The sequence below is a fragment of the Rhynchophorus ferrugineus genome, unplaced genomic scaffold, assembly GCF_030347505.1.
Source record: "Rhynchophorus ferrugineus isolate W39M unplaced genomic scaffold, kcgeb_rfMv2 rfM3, whole genome shotgun sequence".
Classification (NCBI taxonomy): Eukaryota; Metazoa; Arthropoda; class Insecta; order Coleoptera; family Curculionidae; genus Rhynchophorus; species Rhynchophorus ferrugineus.
The window spans coordinates 64,728,991-64,747,385 of record NW_027472582.1 but is presented as its reverse complement, the minus strand read 5'-3'; the positions used below and the strand labels follow the sequence as shown (position 1 = coordinate 64,747,385).

Genomic DNA, 18,395 nt, shown 5'->3' with positions numbered 1-18,395 from the left:
AGTAAAAGGAAATGACATATATGTTACATATGATATAATTATGTATTAACTGTAATCTAAATGTATTCTAATTATGATTGAGTCAACATTTACCAGGAATAGAGTTGAAATATGTAGTGACTGTTTATGGCAAAGCATTTTTGGTAATTATATTTCCCATTTGTTATTATTTGGCCACAAATTTAGTGATCGAGCATTTCCTGCACTTTCATTATTATTGACAATGTTTGACTTAGGTCGTAGAAGTCATAGAGAACTAGAGATTTAACTTCATTGGAAATTTTGGGGAAATGTTTCGCGACGTCCAACATCTAGATGTCGCTACTGTTAACTTATTACTTGCTTTAATAGCTGCGCTGTAAGCCCCGGCAGAATCTGACTGGCTCACTTCGTTTCTGTGGTACGTTTGTTGTTTATTAATTTGAGCGGCATTTTCAGTATGGGTGACATATGGATTAGTGCGTTTAGAGATTAAATTATTAGTTCATTAATATTAACCGATATTCAATACACGAGGAATTTTGTGTAAAATTTATTACCCAAGTAAGAACAAATTTGTTAAAGTGTCATCAATTTAATAACTGCCTTGAGGAGTTCAATTCATTAAAGTAAATTAAGTGTAATTATTTAAATAAATATATTTGCTTAAGGCTAGTTAACCAAGATAGTTTGTTTTGGATCTAGCTCATGGATTCAGGAATATACATCCTCGGCTAGTATGTTTTAGAAATCATTTGAAGCGCTGAATATAAGTTACTTTTTTTCATCTCATTGGCCTTTAGGTAATTGTGAAGAGGATGAACATGATGGCTCTAAATATTTACATTCGATAATAACCGGGGATGAAATGAAAATACTGTCACTAGGTTTTTGAGCTATCTCTTTTATTTTATTCAGCGATTTTGCCACGTCGATAATATAACAACATTTTTGTCAAATGTCTAAAAAAAAGTAAATTTAAAACCCTTCAATTGTACATTCGATAATGATCTTTCAGATAAAATATTAAAAGTAATAACAAGTTGCGCTATATACTTTTGAGTAAAACATGTGAAAGAATTTTAAGAGGGGAAGATTCAAAGTTTGCTTTCATATGAAAAAGAAAAAAGACGAAAGGGATAAATAGATATATTTATTTTTATATTATATTTTTATTTATATTTTATTTAATAAATTTATTTCAGAAAAACATTTTAACAGTTTTTTATTTAAATTGCATTGCTCAATTAAACATAACGTCAAGGATGTTACGTGCCAAACATTACTAATGAGCCAATCAAATGTCTTCACAGTAAAATATTTTTCTTACAGGTGCCTATAATGGAGATTTAAATTGACCAATCAAAATACTTGAACGGCCAATTATGGCATCCTCTGGATGTTGGGCAAAGCAAAACTTTGCGCCAGAGTCCCCTATTGAGTTACATCTCTATTACTCTATGGTAGAAGTCAATCAGATATGCGACAAGCTACCTCGCGTGTGATGACCAGCGGCACACAAAAAATGATTAAAGTGGTATTGTTATGTCAGAATTGCGTTCAAGAGTCACTGGAAATGAAGAGGATAGATTTAAAGTTCAACGAGTTTACAGTCCAATAGTGAAGGGAACTATTGTCCAAAACTACCAACGTTTCTTCATCAGAGCAACGATTTAGTTAAAATGTTCAAATTAGAGAACACACTGAGAACGAGAGAAGAGGCTTAATTCATCGATAATTGGCGAAGTAGCTATTGTTATTGTCCGAGAAAATGTGCAAGATAGAAGTATGTGATATGAAGTTCACTGAGTCACATCTAGTATATCCACAAAATAACTTAACGTTCAGTTTTGCTCAAAACTTTTAATTTGGTGTTAACTCACGTAATATAATGTTTATTCCAATATTAAAAAATATAATTCGAAATCTTCTTACCTTTATAATTTTTACAGATCGATTCACAGCCACCATTGTTGATTTCGCATTCATCGATATCCCGACAGGTTTTGTTGTCATTTTCAAGTCGAAATCCTTGAGGGCATATGCACTGATAGGATCCGGGCGTGTTTCGACAACCATGCGAACATCCTCCACGATTCATTCTGCACTCGTTGATTTCCTTGCATAACTTCTTGTTTGGTCGCAGAATGTATCCGGTTGGGCAGCTGCATTCCTTGGTTCCTTAAATATGATACGTGTTAAACTATCCAATGAAAACTTTTAAAACAAGGGGTAAATTGTACTTGTGTGGATGGCCTATATTATTGGAACCAGTACATATTTCAAATTAAGTATGCCCTCCATTAGTTATCTTCCAATATTGTTAGAAATATAATAATATGTCAATTGAAAAGTCCCCGGCCTACCATAGTAAAACACATTTTTTTGGTAAAATTATTTTTTTTTATTTAACGTAATTCCCTTCAAGGGTGATACACTGATTATAGCGACCCTCCAACTTTTCGATATCATTTTTGTAGTACGATTTGTCCTTTGCTTCAAAATAAGCCTCAGTTTCGGCGATCACCTCTTCTTTCGACGAAAATTTCTTCCCAGCGAGCATTCTTTTGAGATATGAGAACAGGAAATGGTCGCTGGGGGCCAGATCTAGAGAACACGGTGGATGAGAAAGCAATTCGAAGCCCAATTTATGGATTTTGACACGGTGTATTGTCTTGGTGAAGCAGCACTTTATTTTCCTTCAAATGCGGCCATTCTTCGGCGATTTCGTCCTTCAAACGGTCCAATAACGCGATTTAGCAGTCGCAGTTGATGGTCCTTTCTTTTCCAAGGTAGTCAATGAAAAGTATTTTATGCGCATCCCAAAATGCAGATGCCATAACCTTGCCAGCCGACTGTTGCGTTTTTCCACGCATTGGAACGGAGTTAAATGATAGAGACATGTTTCATCCATTGTCACATATCGACGCAGAAACTCGGGTTTATAACATTTGATTATCTTCAAACACTGCTCCGAATCATCAACTCGTCGTTGCTTTTGGTCAAAAGTGAGCTCGCGCGGCACCCACTTTGCACAGAGCTTTCTCATTACCAATTATTCGTGCATGATATGATGTACACATTCAGTTGATATCTTTAGAGTGTATGTTATTTGATTCAATTTCAATTTACGGTCATTCAAAATCATTTTGTGGATTTTTAAAATGTTTTCTTCTGTAACCTCTTCTGGGGATTCATTGCATTCACCGTCTTCGGTGCTCATTTCACCGCGTCTAAACTTAGCATTCCAATCCTTGATGGATGATTTTCCTGTGGCAGTGTCCGGAAATTTGGCATCAAGCCAAGTTTTTGCTCCAACTGTACTTTTTCCCTTCAAAAAGCAATATTTTATCAACACGCGAAATTCCTTTTTATCCATTTTTTTTCACAATAACAAAAGTTGCTTTACTCAATGCTAAAATTCACAAACTAATGATCCAACAGCTGTCAAATTTATACACGCATTTTTTGACGGTTAGGACTAATTAAAAAGCATATGGATTTAATTCTAGTAGCGCCATCTATGTACCAGGCCGGCAACTTTTGAATTGACCTGTTACTTATATGAAGAAAGTTTAAAGGGTATTGTACCTTCAAACTAAGTAACTAGCGTTACTAACTTATAATGAAAAAGGGTTTGTTACTGTTTTTTTGATATCTTCTTTGATCATTAAGTTTACCATTTACGTTGCTACAATAGTGTGAGCAGCCTCCATTGTTCTTTTCACAGGGATCGTGCATTAAACATTTCTTTCCAGCTAATTTATAACCTGGTGGGCAGAGACATTTTACTTTACCGTGGTTATCAGTGCATCCGTGTGAGCATCCGCCATTGTTAAAGGCGCATGGGTTCTTCTTAAAGCATGTTTTACCTAGCGGGAGAAGAAGTTGGTTAAGATCTGATAAATATCGTAGTATTATTTTGGAAAACATATCTTGAAACGTTTAAATACGAATTAAATTTATGACAAAACCGGTTGAAATATGAACATTGTTTTTTTATATTTAGGTACTGTACAACATTTGGAACTAGTCCTATTCAAAATATTAATCTATAGTATTTTTGACGGTATACATATTAACAAGTGGTTTTAATAGGTACATCGATTCGTAATTTCAAATTGTATTCTACTTAAGCCGTTTTCAGTAACTGTTATATTACACAACTGCATTGTTAGTGGTTTATATAGCGACTATGAACCCCATTTGTGTTTAAAACAGCCGTAATTCTTGGCGCAATAGATTTGTAGACTAATTTCTAACAAAATGTTGTCCTATTCTTGCACCAAAACATCCGCCAATTACTTCAATGATGTTGGACATGAAAATCTGCAATATTTCTCATTTTCTGTTCTCAAGGTTCTTAAATCAGTTAAAATAAGTATTAAAACATCGATATATATATATTTTTATAAATATCGATATTTTTAATACTGGTTATATAAAATATATCGATATTTTCTTTTGGTAGCCAACACTCCCACGCTCAAATCATAAGGGAACCTAAATAATCTGTGGTCTTTTTGACGATATACATATTAGGGTTGTCGAAAAAATATCGATATATCGATATTTTTAAACATTAAATATATTTCTTAAAAGTTATAAAAGACCATTTAATTATTTTTAATAAATTTATTATCTATATTAATTAAATTCGAACTTAATTTTAAATATTTTATATATATTATATATTGCAAAAAATATCGATTTTTTTTTGTTCTGATATATCGATATATCAATATTTTTTAAAATATTGAAATCGATATATGGATGTATCGATATATCGATATTTTACTTGGTGGCCGACACCCCTAATACATATTAACTAGAGTTGCTTTGAGTAAGTTGAGTGCTATTAGTAATAGCTTCGAACCAGAAGTATTGCATTGCATAATTCTAACCGACTCATTTAATAGAATTTAGTGTTTCCTTAAATTGCGAAATCCGCACTATCTCTAATCATCCTTCATTATCTCTCTTCCTTAAGCCTCCTTATAATAGATTTCTTTCTACGTGTCAATATGCGGTTATGTCTAGGCAGCCTCGCATCACTCACTCTTACTGGAGTAATGATATCCATACAATTTTATATTTTTCATGGTTAGTTGCTGGATCTACTGTGCTTAGTAACAATTTTAGCTTACTGTTCATTATGTGGAAACCTTCTATTCTTAAATTTTTCCCTTGGATTCTTGCTTGGTCCTATATAAAGCGTTCGAACTTTCACACTTCAAACATTAAATCGGTTATGGGACATAGCAAGTGATTAAGCTAACTAATGTATCTTTATATGTCGGATTTGTTTGTTTCCTTAAGATAGAGGTGTTATATAGCGTGATTAATACTGGATATTCTAAGAAACCGGTGCGGTGTCTGATGATGTGATGTGACTAGTTTATACACTATAAGGGTGATGTTTATATTACAGCACGATTGAGCAGATAGTGTTGTTTGTTGAGTAGTTCCAATAAGTCGCCACTTCTTTCCCTTTAAATAAATTTGTTTGAAAAAAGTAAAATGAAAATTTTCATTTATAAACCTTTCACGTTTCATAGATACGTATTACAATAGTGTATTTAAAGTATTATAATATTTTCACTTTTAAGAAAAATAATTGTTTTAAATGCAAAACCTTGATTCCAAACACAATTACTTAATATAATTAAACCAAATATTTGAGAAAATGTCCCTAATATAGGTCTCTACTGTCTGCACAAATTTAGCAGCATCATTAAAAGTCAATTACAACTTATTAGTGGAAATATTATAGAAACGCAATATTTTTTCCTACAACTAATATAACGACAGATAATAATCACCTACCAATAAGTTCAAAATTAGGAGGACACTGGCATACCACTTGACCGTTGATTGCAGTACAGGAGTGTGAACACCCACCATTTTTATCATCGCATGGGTTAACGATTACACAAGTCTTGCCTTCCAAGTTATATCCTTCAGGACAGTAGCATTTAACACCATTCGTGTCAAATTCGCAGTCATGAGAACATCTATAAAATTTTAATTAATACAGTTTCCCAAAATATACAATAATATTGCATGATGTCAAAATTTAACAGAAATCGATGTACCAAGTGTGTCGGAAATAGATTCTTCCAGGTTATTTTCGCTAATGACGTTATTTACAATGGGTAATAAAATGTATTTATTTAAAGTATTGGCCATTTAATTCTATACATTTTGTCCATCTGTCAAGAAATTTATGGATGCCATTGTAAAAGAACAGTTTCTCCCTTGATCTAAATCATTTGAGCCATTTTTTAAGTTCTTCGAAATAGCCGAAGCGTTGCTGTGTAAGTGCGTGCCCTAGCGACGGGAAAAGGTGGTTGGAGTATGGTAGGTGCGGTAAAATTTTCTGTCCAAGTAATTTAATATTTTTTGGTCATGCTGAAAAATCACTTTATCATGTCTTTCAACGTATAGTGGACGTTTTTTCGATCAATGTACAGGTAAATTGATTGAAAACTGTTGTTTTTTCGGATTTCAACAGTTCATAATATAGGACATCAACCTGGATCCGCAGACATAGACCATAGACATAGTGGACCGGCCTCGCCAGGTGGTAACCATGATTTTTTTTCGTTTGAGATTTTCGAAATAAATCCATGTTTATCATATGTTACTGGTCGATGCAGAAATTACTTCCCTTCATATCCTTGCAGCAGTATTTCGCTGACGATTTTTCGATTTTCTAATTGCGTCTCTTTAAATTCATCGGGCATCCGTCTTTCCCATCGCTCGTAATTCTTCATAAATTGCGACTCGGATCACATTCAGCTTTTCTGTCAATTGTTTTTGAGTTTGTGTGGGTTCTTCATCCAATAACTTTTGCAGTTCAACATATTCAGATGTTTTCGGCCTACCAGGATGTTCTCTGTTTTGAACGTTGAAATCGCCGTATTTGAACAGTCGATACTAAGTTTTACGTGTTGTTATGGTTGGAGCATGCTCACCGTAAGTTTCCTGATGATGACTTTCAGCAGCTTTATTCTTTTGATTGAATAAAAAAGCACGTGCCGCAAAGGCATGTTTTCAGGCAGAAAACTCGACATTTTCCACAAAATATCATTGCACTGTGGTTGAGGTGGCACGTAACTTGTGTAGTTCTGAGGTTTTATCTCAGTAGAATAAAACGATATATGAAATTATAATATTACATATTTATGAAATGGAAGGCTAGGAAAATCTGAAAAACCGGAAAGTAATTACCGACACGTCTGCTATATCGAGTCTCGCCAGTAGATTATTTAAGACGTTGGTTAAAATTTAATGTCTATGTAAAAGATATTATTAAAAAGCATATCAAAATTTGTAATTATATTTATTTAAATATTAAATTCACTATTAATTACTAATTCTTCGATTCTTCTTTGGATACAAGTATTTTGACTATAAATAATGTGAATTAGAATGTGTGTTAGTATAATAATACATTATTTGTTATGTATTAACAGGTCAATTGAAAAGTCCCCGGCCTATCATAGTAAAACACATTTTTTTGGCAAAATTAGTTTTTTTTATTCATCATAATTCCCTTCAAGGGTGATACATTGATTATAGCGACCCTCCAACTCTTCTATACCGTTTTTGTAGTACGATTTGTCCTTTGCTTCAAAATAGGCCTCAATTTCGGCCATCACCTCTTCATTCGAGGAAAATTTCTTTCCAGCGAGCATTATTTTGAGAACTGAGAATAGGAAATAGTCGCTGGGGGCCAGATCTAGAGAATACGGTGGTTGAGGAAGCAATTCGAAGACCAATTCATGCATTTTTGCCATCGTTTTCACTGACTTGTGTCACGGTGCATTATCTTGGTGAAGCAGCACTTTATTTTTCTTTAAATGCCGCCGTTTTTCGGCGATTTCGTCTTTCAACCGGTTCAATACTGCTATGTAATAGTCGCTGTTGATGGCCCTTCCTTTTTCAAGCGCATCCCAAAATACAGACGCCATAACCTTGCCAGCCGACTGTTGCGTTTTGGAGCGGCTTCATCGTGTTTAGTCCACTCGGATGACTGTCGATTGGACTTCGGAGTCAAATAATGTAGCCATGTTTCATCCATTGTCACATATAGACGCAAAAGCTCGCTCAACACTCAACACTGCTCCGAATCATCAACTCGTCGTTGTTTTAGTCAAAAGTGAGCTCGCGCGGCACCCACTTTGCACAGAGCTTTCTCATACCCAAATACTTGTGAATGATATGATGTACGCATTCAGTTGATATCTTTAGAGTATCTGCAATTTCATTCAATTTCAATTTACGGTTATTCAAAATCATTTTGTGGATTTTTTAAATGTTTTTATCGGTAACAACCTCTTTTGGGCGTCCTCTGCGTTCACCATCTTCGGTGCTCATTTCACCAAGTCTAAACTTAGCATACCAATCCTTGATGGTTGATTTTCTTGGGGAATGTCCGGAAACTTGGCATCAAGCCAAGTTTTTGCTTGAACTGTATTTTTCCCCCTCAAAAAGCAATATTTTATCAACATGCGAAATTCTTTTTATCCATTGTTTTCACAATAACAAACGTTGCTTCACTCGAAATGCTATAATTCGCACATAGAATAAAGAAATTTAGAAGTGAAAGTTATATGGAAAAATCGGGTCCCACGTTTAAGCTTTTCGGAATCCCCGTTACGCGGCCAAATGTAAATGAAAAATGTAACAGCTATATGTGTGTTTCTCTCTCGTTCCACCTGGGTATTAATAATTCTAACCTAAGCAGTTAAGGGCCATTTTAGGTGATATAATTTGTATTGTTTATTTACGTCAAGTTTTTCGGTATCTCTCTTTATATATATTTGACAATTACTTTGGATTATTCTGTGTATTTTAATTTGTTAGTGTAATAAGAAGAAAACCTTAAGGGGATCTCTTATGACTTATATCTCCTCTATGTAGGTCCAGGAAAGTTTGTAATCATTTTGAACATGAAGACTATAGACAAAAATGTGGAAAGTCATTGATGAAACAAGATGTAAATCCTACTAGTAATTTAAATGGTAAGTATTTTGTTAAATAATAATGATTTATTGCATTGAAGTAATTAAGCAATATTTATTGAGATTCTTTACCTTTACTACAAAACAAGAAACATATGCCTCCAATGGCAATATTAAATCACATAAGTTTTTTGAGGCTGATAGATATATAGGAGATTCTTCTACCCAACCAGAAGTAAGTATATAATAAGAAACTTATGTTTATTATTAGAGCATGGATATTCTAACTTGAAATTTATATGTTCATTTACAGCCTGTCCCATCAGTTTCGTTTCAGGTTGGATGAAAAACTAATGGCTTTATCCTTATTGAAATGCAGTGGCAGAGGATATAAAGTGTTATCGAAGATATTGTTGCTGGAGTAGTAACCTCTAATTTTGGCCGTTAGTTCAGAAACTTGACTGTATAGACCGAACTGCAGTTGTCATATTTGATAAAATATACCTCAATTTAGGTAGGTTGTTAATTTAGTTAATTCTAAAACATAATACAACAGAACTATTATTGAAATGCAGTGGCAGAGGATATAAACTGTTATCGAAGATATTCTGCTTGCCTTCTAGAAGAACATTAATGCAGATACTTTATAAGGTTCCTTTTTGTTGCTGGAGTAGTAACCTCTAATTTTGGCCGTTAGTTCAGAAACTTGACTGTATAGACCGAACTGCAGTTGTCATATTTGATAAAATATACCTCAATTTAGGTAGGTTGTTAATTTAGTTGATTCTAAAACATAATACAACAGAACCATTATTGAAATGCAGTGGCAGAGGATATAAACTGTTATCGAAGATATTCTGCTTGCCTTCTAGAAGAACATTAATGCAGATACTTTATAAGGTTCCTTTTTGTTGCTGGAGTAGTAACCTCTAATTTTGGCCGTTAGTTCAGAAACTTGACTGTATAGACCGAACTGCAGTTGTCATATTTGATAAAATATACCTCAATTTAGGTAGGTTGTTAATTTAGTTGATTCTAAAACATAATACAACAGAACCATTATTGAAATGCAGTGGCAGAGGATACAAACTGTTATCGAAGATATTCTGCTTGCCTTCTAGAAGAACATTAATGCAGATACTTTATAAGGTTCCTTTTTGTTGCTGGAGTAGTAACCTCTAATTTTGGCCGTTAGTTCAGAAACTTGACTGTATAGACCGAACTGCAGTTGTCATATTTGATAAAATATACCTCAATTTAGGTAGGTTGTTAATTTAGTTGACTCTAAAACATAATACAACAGAACCATTATTGAAATGCAGTGGCAGAGGATATAAACTGTTATCGAAGATATTCTGCTTGCCTTCTAGAAGAACATTAATGCAGATACTTAATAAGGTTCCTTTTTGTTGCTGGAGTAGTAACCTCTAATTTTGGTTGTTAGTTCAGAAACTTGACTGTATAGGCCGAACTGCAGTTGTAACATTATAGTTATATTATCTTATTTTAATGTTTGTTTTAGGTTTGTTTTAAATATTAGAGAGAAGATAACATCAGTGGATTACGTGTTTTGGGTAGTGGAAATATCTCTGTGATTATATCAATGTCTTTATGGTCAAGGAAAATTGATGTAATTGTAATATATCAGTAAAAATTTTTTTAATTTCCCGCTAAAATTTTTGACTGTACATTTTTAAATTTCCAGCTCAAATTTTTAAAATTCCCGCTAAATATTTTTAAATTTCCTGCCGTAACTAACTGTCATACGGCGCATGCGTAAGCGGGCATTCCGAGCGTAACTTAGAACCAATTTTAACATAGGAGATGCGTTTCTAGGTTTCTTTATTCTATGAATTCAAGAACTAATTTTCCGACAGCTGTCAAATTTATACACGCATCTTTTGAGGGTTAGGGCTAACTAAAAAAGCTATCTATGTATCAAGCCGGGGACTTTTCAATTGACACGCTATTACTATTCATGTATTCTGGTGAATACGTATGATTTCAAAAATGTCTCTGTCAATAAGCAATACATACCCGCCGTTATTTATTAAACATAAATTGACTTGTACGCAGTTTCTTTCGTTGACTAGATCGAAATGTTCTGGGCAATAACATTTGGGGATGCTGTTCTCGTTCTTACAGTAATGTGAGCATCCACCATTAGATGTTGCACATGGGTCTTCTGTAACGCAATGGTTATTTGCTTTTAACTCGACTTGATCATATATACTTATAATGTTATACCTAGTACGCAGGTTTTTTTATTCTCACTTAACGTAAAATTTTCAGGACAAGAGCAGAAAGGTTTCCCTATTAGATCTTCACAAAAATGAGAACATCCTCCATTTTCAATTTCGCATACGCTCATCTACAAACAATATTTTAATTATTTCATTTTAGGTTAGTAACTGATATCGAATTTACGCCTGTAAACAGTTTTAAAGAATTGTTGGTTTATTTAATGAAGTCAGTATTTCAAATAAGTATTAAGATTTATGCTGACCTTTTTTTTATTGATTTAAATGATGCTTAGATTGTGCAAGAATGAACTATGATTTTAGGGTTTCCTTATATTTTCTTAAACTATATGAAGTCAAGATACATACAGAGGCTGGACAAAGTACGATGAACACCTGACATATATAGTCTATTCAAAGTTATTTTGTACTTACGTCATCTAAATTTGTGACGTCAAAACGTCACAATGTTGCCGCATCTACTCTGAGTTTTAGTTCAGTTTAGCTTTGACATACAACAAAATTCTAATCAAAATAAAATAATTGCACAAAAATGTTATTAAATATAATTTATTTTAATCTTATAGTACATCTAAAAACTATAGTTAATTATACAGCTACAATAGTTTATAGGTTACAGTTATAACCTTTTACCACTATTGCTTTCAAGAATTTTGCATACATCTGACAACCGGACGACTTTGACAGGCTCAATCGTTTACGCGTTCGAACTAATCAGACAGCATTGTGTCTCTTTTTAACTAGAATAAAATGAAAAGGAAAATATTGTCTGATTCTAAAATGATTTTAGAAATTGCGGCAGGCAATGCATTAAACATCTTGATGACGTATGCACAAAAAAACTTTGAATAGACTATACACAATACTCATTTATTAATAAGCCGTAGATGTCGAGGCATCATTTGCTTTTAAGACATCTGCAATTTTCCATGGAACAGGTGAGTAGAATATTTGAATAGTTCCCAACAGAAAATTCGGAAACGAATAGACGGAAATCGGAGACTGAACTTCTTTGTTTTGTTTTGCCTCTGTGTATATATGTTTTCTGTTTGTGTGTTCTGGTCATATTAAGAACTTTATAACTGATGATGTCAAGATATTCATTCATAGTAATCCGGCCAGTGGTGTAAATAAGAGGACCAGCTGAATACTACGGTATTGCGGACACAAATCATAACGAAACCTACACCATGCTTGACGTAGGAAGAACGTTGTAGGAAGCATGCAGTCAGGATGGAGTTTTCAATACATAAACCCGGCCATTTGCGTACGATGATGATGCTTCACAATGTTTCGTATATGATGTAAACACCGTGGATACTGTTGCTTATTAAACATTAAACAATAATTTAGAGATTACTCATTTCACTTCTTGCTTGTTTTAAACGTCACACACTGAAATATAAACTTCAAGACTTAGCTTTTAAACTAAGCAACACATACGCATCGCATTATTTCTGAATAAGCAGTGTTGTCAACATGCAACAAGATGCACTACATTGCGGTCTATCCACTGTGTATGTAGAGAAGTATAAAATTAGAAAAAGGAAGCAAAATTTCCATGATATTCAGAAAAAATCCCAAAAATTCCGTGAATAGCTTCACATAAATCACGTATAACACTCAAACCATACTCATTAGAGACGAGTAGAGAAAACACCACTATTTTTTTATATTTTTGATCATGGTATGGTTATTATCACATGTATTAAACAATAATGAGGATTAACTGAAAAACTGAAATATTCTTACCTTTTGACATTCAGTACCTGAACTCGTAAGTCTGAATCCAACTGGGCATGAACAAACAACTGTATTATTTGAAGAGTTACATATGTGACTACAGCCACCATTGTTCTCCTGGCAAGGATCTTTTTGGACGCAGGTTTTTGTGTCGTTCAACTTATAATTATCCGGACAGCTGCAGATAACGTTGCCTTCTTCGTCTGAGAAACAATCATGGGAACAACCTCCGTTATTAACTAGACAAGGGTCCTTCTTATAACACTTTTTTCCTTCCAAATAGTAATTTTCTGGACAGTGGCACATCATTTCACCTAAATAAAACTTAATTATGTCTATTGACCTACTAATGTCAGTTCACATTTACCGTTATTGAAAATGCAGGTATGTGAACATCCACCATTTTCGGTAAGACATGGATTCTCTAGACAGTGAGTTTCGTTGTGAGCTTGATGCGTTTCAGGGCAGGAGCATATTACTTTGTGCTCTTTGAAGTTACATGTGTGCGAGCACCCTCCATTATCGATCTCACAGAGGTCTTCTTCCTCGCAGTGTGTGGTATTGACCAACTTGTAATTTTCAGGGCACGAGCACTTGACCTCGTGATCAAGAAACTCACAAAAGTGCGAACAGTTTCCGTTGTGCAATAGACACTTGTTAATTTCAGAGCAAGTCGTTTTATTTTCAAGAAGAAAACCTGAAAATGTATAGTAGTCATTTCTTAGTCTTAATTAGTCACAATTTATGTATTTATTAAATTGAGATAAGAAAGAAATAAAAAAAGAAAGAAGAAAGCACATAAAGGGAAACATGAGAACCTGAGATAGAATGAGAATGAAATCTGAAGAGGCTTGAAGGTCATGGAAAACTAAAATCATAGCATTACTTTATAACAACATATTTGTTTGATGTTATTGGTAGATATATAGTAGATATGATATACAGTCTATCCAAAGCTGCTGTGAAATTTCTGATTTTATTCTAATTAAAAAGAGATAAAATGCTGCCTGATAAGTTCGTAAACTAACGTAAGAATACGTAAACGAACTAGCCTGTCAAAGTCGTCGTCTTTTTTCAAATGTATGCAAAATTCTTCAAAATAGTCTTAAAGCTTTGGTTCTTTTAATAATTTTCACTACTTTTGATTACTTTGATTTAAAGTGGCGATGCCAGTCAGAACAGATTGCCTCTCTAATCAGTTACTCTTGCGATAAAATTCGTTAGAGAGGTAAGAATTTCTACTTTTAAATATTAATTTGCTGCGGTTATTATTGAAAATATTTGTGTTGCAACTGCACTAAATATTAGTATGGACAAGGTCACTGAAATATCTCAAAAAGTGAAAAACCTAATTTTGGATTCATCGAAGACGAACCGTCCTCATACGAAGCGGGTGGCGAATCAAGATCAGCTTAATGTTAGCTATATCAGAGATCAAATATATGAAATGTATAAAAACAGTGAGTAGTTTTTTCAATATAAACATAATTTAATATAATTATTTCAGAGGAAACTGTTAGTCTGAAAAGTGTCGAAGAGGTCTAATGGAACTTCCAGACATTGCTTTTAAAATAATACAATTTTTAAAAGCATATAATAAAATCAAGAAATTTATTATTTCACTTTGTGTATTTAGATGAGACATGGGCATTTAAGAATAGCATCAATATGCCCAACGGTCACTCATGGCAAAATGATAATAAAAATGGTGTTAATAAAAAAATAGAATAGCCTAATATGTTTTTCTTTGTACAAAAAAAAAAAATAAAATAAAATAATACCGTGAACATTGTGTGTTATTTACCTTCTGGGCATTTACAGGCTGGTTTTCCATTTGCATTATAACAAATATGCGAGCATCCTCCATTATTTATAACACATGGATCTACTTTGAAACATTCCTTGCCCTCCAGAACTTGTCCTTCGGGACATCGACAAATGGCAGTACCATTTTCGTTAAAGCATTCATGAGAGCATCCACCATTATTCTCCAAACATGGGTTCTTCAACAGGCAAGTTTGGTTATCTTTGTCCAACGTATGAGTACTGTTGCAGCTGTTGATAGAATTTTTATTAAAAAAAATTGCGAAATAAATTAGGTTTAACTTGTCTTTTTTATTTATATCTTTTCTCACCTACACTCAAATGATCCTGGCAAATTAGTACAAATTTGTTCGCAATGCCCATTCTCTTTCTCACATTCATTGATGTCATCGCAACTGACATCATCTTCGGCCAACACGTAACCAGTGCGGCAAGCGCAATCGTACCCCCCTTCAAAATTCAGACATGTTTGTTCACATTCGTTCGAGCTTGTAGAGTCGTTACATTCATCTATATCAAGGCATTCGTTCAGTTCCTTGTCATATTTAAAGCCTTCTTCACAAACACACCTAAAATATGAGTTATTGATTGGATTGTATCTTTGTTTAAAGTTGTAGCTATTTCAACTACTGCTTATGTATATTTTTTAAATTATATTATCAATCTTCAGTGTTTTTCAGAAATTTATAAAATTAGAATTTAACTAGAATATTCACCCAAATTATTTCTTTCTTGGGGGTAGAATATTTCCATTGTTTTCCTTTAATTGTATTTGAAACGTTAGAATCATGAAAGACATTTCTTTTCTGCCACTAATTTATCATCAACCTTCAGTGTTTTTTAGAATTTTATAAAATTAGAATTTAACTAGAATATTCACCCAAATTATTTCTTTCTTGGGGGTAGAATATTTCCATTGATTTTCTTTAATTGTATTTGAAACGTTGGAATCATGAAAGACATTTCTTTTCTACTACTAATTTATCATCAACCTTCAGTGTTTTTTAGAATTTTATAAAATTAAAATTTAACTAGAATATTCACCCAAATTATTTCTTTCTTGGGGGTAGAATATTTCCATTGTTTTCCTTTAATTATATTTGAAACGTTTTTCAGAATTTTATAAAATTAGAATTTAACTAGAATATTCACCCAAATTATTTCTTTCTTGGGGGTAGAATATTGTTCAATTGTATTTGAAACGTTAGAATCATGAAAGACATTTCTTTTCTACTACTAATTTATCATTTGCTGCTTAAATGCCAAAAGATATTGTTCGGTAGCATTCCTGGAGGATTTCGATAAAGTATGATACACAGGGTTGCAGGTTAAATTAAAGAAACTCCTTCCTAAAATCTTATCTCATAGACATACGACAGATATCTTATGCAGACGACACAGCCATCTTAGCATCTCACGAAGATCCAATAACAGCATCAAAAAACCTCCAAATACAGCTCGATATATACAGCTGAACACATGGTGTATGAATAAAATAAATTAAATAAAAGCTACCCATGTGACATTCACTCTGCGTAGAAGAATATGCCTACCAGTGATTGTCAAGCTAAGCTGAAGGTGCTATCTGTAATGTAAAAAATCTGAACCGACCCCTAACCTAAAAGAAGCACATAGTTGCTAAACGAAAACAACTTGGGCTTAAACTGTATCAAATGGCTTATTGGGCGCAAATCCAAGTTATCATTGGATAACAAGGTCGAATATACGAAACAATACTTAAGCTTAATTGGTCATATGGGATCCAACTATGGATTACTGCTAGAAAGTTTTATATAGCAACCGTACAACGATTTCAAAACAATGTGTTGTGTACCATTGTCGATGGTTCGTACTATATTTTTAATGAAGTGATACAACGCGATGTTCCTCTAGAACCTATAGCAGTGTAATTCAAAACGTTTGTGTTAAGTACTTCAAAAGAGTGTTAGTACACTACAATGTGCTTGCTAATCAGATAATGTGCGACGTCATGATGAAGTGCGTGGACTAAAACCTTTAACAGCATCCGATCTGGTTATAGGACATATATAAACTTTAAAATAAAGTGTAGAATGTGACTAACTAATTAAGATAATAATTTACACAGAGATTACTTAATGAAGCAAGTAATGTTTATTGCCCAATGGGCAGATTGTTTAAACACTAAGAATAATAATAAACAACTATGTTTTGTCTATTATTTTGTTCTAATTATATATATTTATATTTAAGTATTTGTTTTGATCATATATTCAAATATATCTGATAGTCAATATCAGGCTTATATATTATACATATTATAATTATAGCCATAATTTCAAACAAATGACTTGATAAAAGTAGACATCATACTGGTCAGACAAGATCACATATAGATACAGATATATGATATTAATCAGTAATAAATGCATGATGTACAAATGATTTGGTAGAATATTGGATCAAGAAAAGAGACCTAGATATTCATACTAATTATCTAATATCTTTTTTAAACAACAGAAGCTTATTGAAGAAAAACTATTTAGTTTGACGTAGTGCTAATGAATGTGTCTAGAAATGGCATTCTTACTCATAACTTCCAGGCTTGTTTTTACATATCGCTGGACATATTGTGTTATTTTCACATTCGTTGATGTCAATACATTGATGCTCATCTTTATCGAGTTTATAACCACTTGGACAATTGCATCGGTAAGATCCCACTACGTTTTCACAGACGTGTGAACACTGATGCTTCCCTAAACATTCGTTTACGTCTTCACAGTTTCTGTTGTCGTCGCTAAAAATAGAAAAATTACAAAATACTACTTGTCTCGCATCCACCATATTTGTTAAGTACCTAGAGATTACTCCATATTTCTAAATCTGAAAAGATTTTTCAGTGTAAAATAACTCTAACAATGTGGTTAACAAAAATTTATTTTGCTGTATTTATACTAAGAGTATTGAACTTAAGGGTTAATGAATTGAACATATTTTATGTTAAATAATTTAAGTGATATAAAAGTTACCTTAAACTTAATCCAGATGGGCAGGTACATTGCACAACTCCATCAATTTTAGCAACATCGTGCGAGCATATTATCTCTGAACAGTATGTGGCATTTACTAATATTGATTTCTCTGGACATTCACATTTAAAACTTCCTGAAAAACATAAGTAATTAAGATAAAAGTAATTAATTAATATAATACATTTGTCAAAATTTCTGTCACCAGAAAATAAATTATACTCATTTATACAATTTGTATTCTTCCAAAAATTTTAATTAAAACTACGTATAATCCCATATGTTATGAAATAAAGTAGGATTGGAAATTGGGGTGTCGGACACACAATATTTAAAAAATATCGATATATCGATTTCGATATCGATATATGATGGGCGTCATATCAGTTTTGGAATTTTTTTGCTGTTTGTTACAATTGGATATGAGGTAGATTAAAGAATCAATGAGCAAAAGACGAATAATAAAATAATAAACAAATAATAAGCAAAAAATATTAGGTATTTGCATGTATTCTGTTCATTTTTTATCTTTAAAAAGGTATTTATTATTATTTATTAAATATATTTATTAAATAAAATTAATTTTCAGGTTATACAAAATTATTTTC

At 32.9% G+C, this 18,395-nt stretch overlaps 1 protein-coding gene across 1 annotated transcript in view; it reads right to left on the bottom strand.

The window, feature by feature from the left end:
- Nucleotides 1-18,395, bottom strand: part of LOC143192436 (uncharacterized) — a 55,441-nt gene that overhangs the window by 7,813 nt on the left and 29,233 nt on the right. Inside the window, exons 15-25 of the mRNA XM_076397786.1 lie at nt 17,788-17,923; nt 17,346-17,555; nt 15,088-15,345; nt 14,757-15,007; nt 13,320-13,649; nt 12,962-13,266; nt 11,196-11,319; nt 10,986-11,133; nt 5,806-5,993; nt 3,660-3,851; nt 1,915-2,160 (exon numbers count right to left, since the gene is read on the bottom strand). Of these exons, the coding sequence (XP_076253901.1) occupies nt 1,915-2,160; nt 3,660-3,851; nt 5,806-5,993; nt 10,986-11,133; nt 11,196-11,319; nt 12,962-13,266; nt 13,320-13,649; nt 14,757-15,007; nt 15,088-15,345; nt 17,346-17,555; nt 17,788-17,923 (2,388 nt within the window). The remainder of the gene's footprint in view (nt 1-1,914; nt 2,161-3,659; nt 3,852-5,805; nt 5,994-10,985; nt 11,134-11,195; nt 11,320-12,961; nt 13,267-13,319; nt 13,650-14,756; nt 15,008-15,087; nt 15,346-17,345; nt 17,556-17,787; nt 17,924-18,395) is intronic.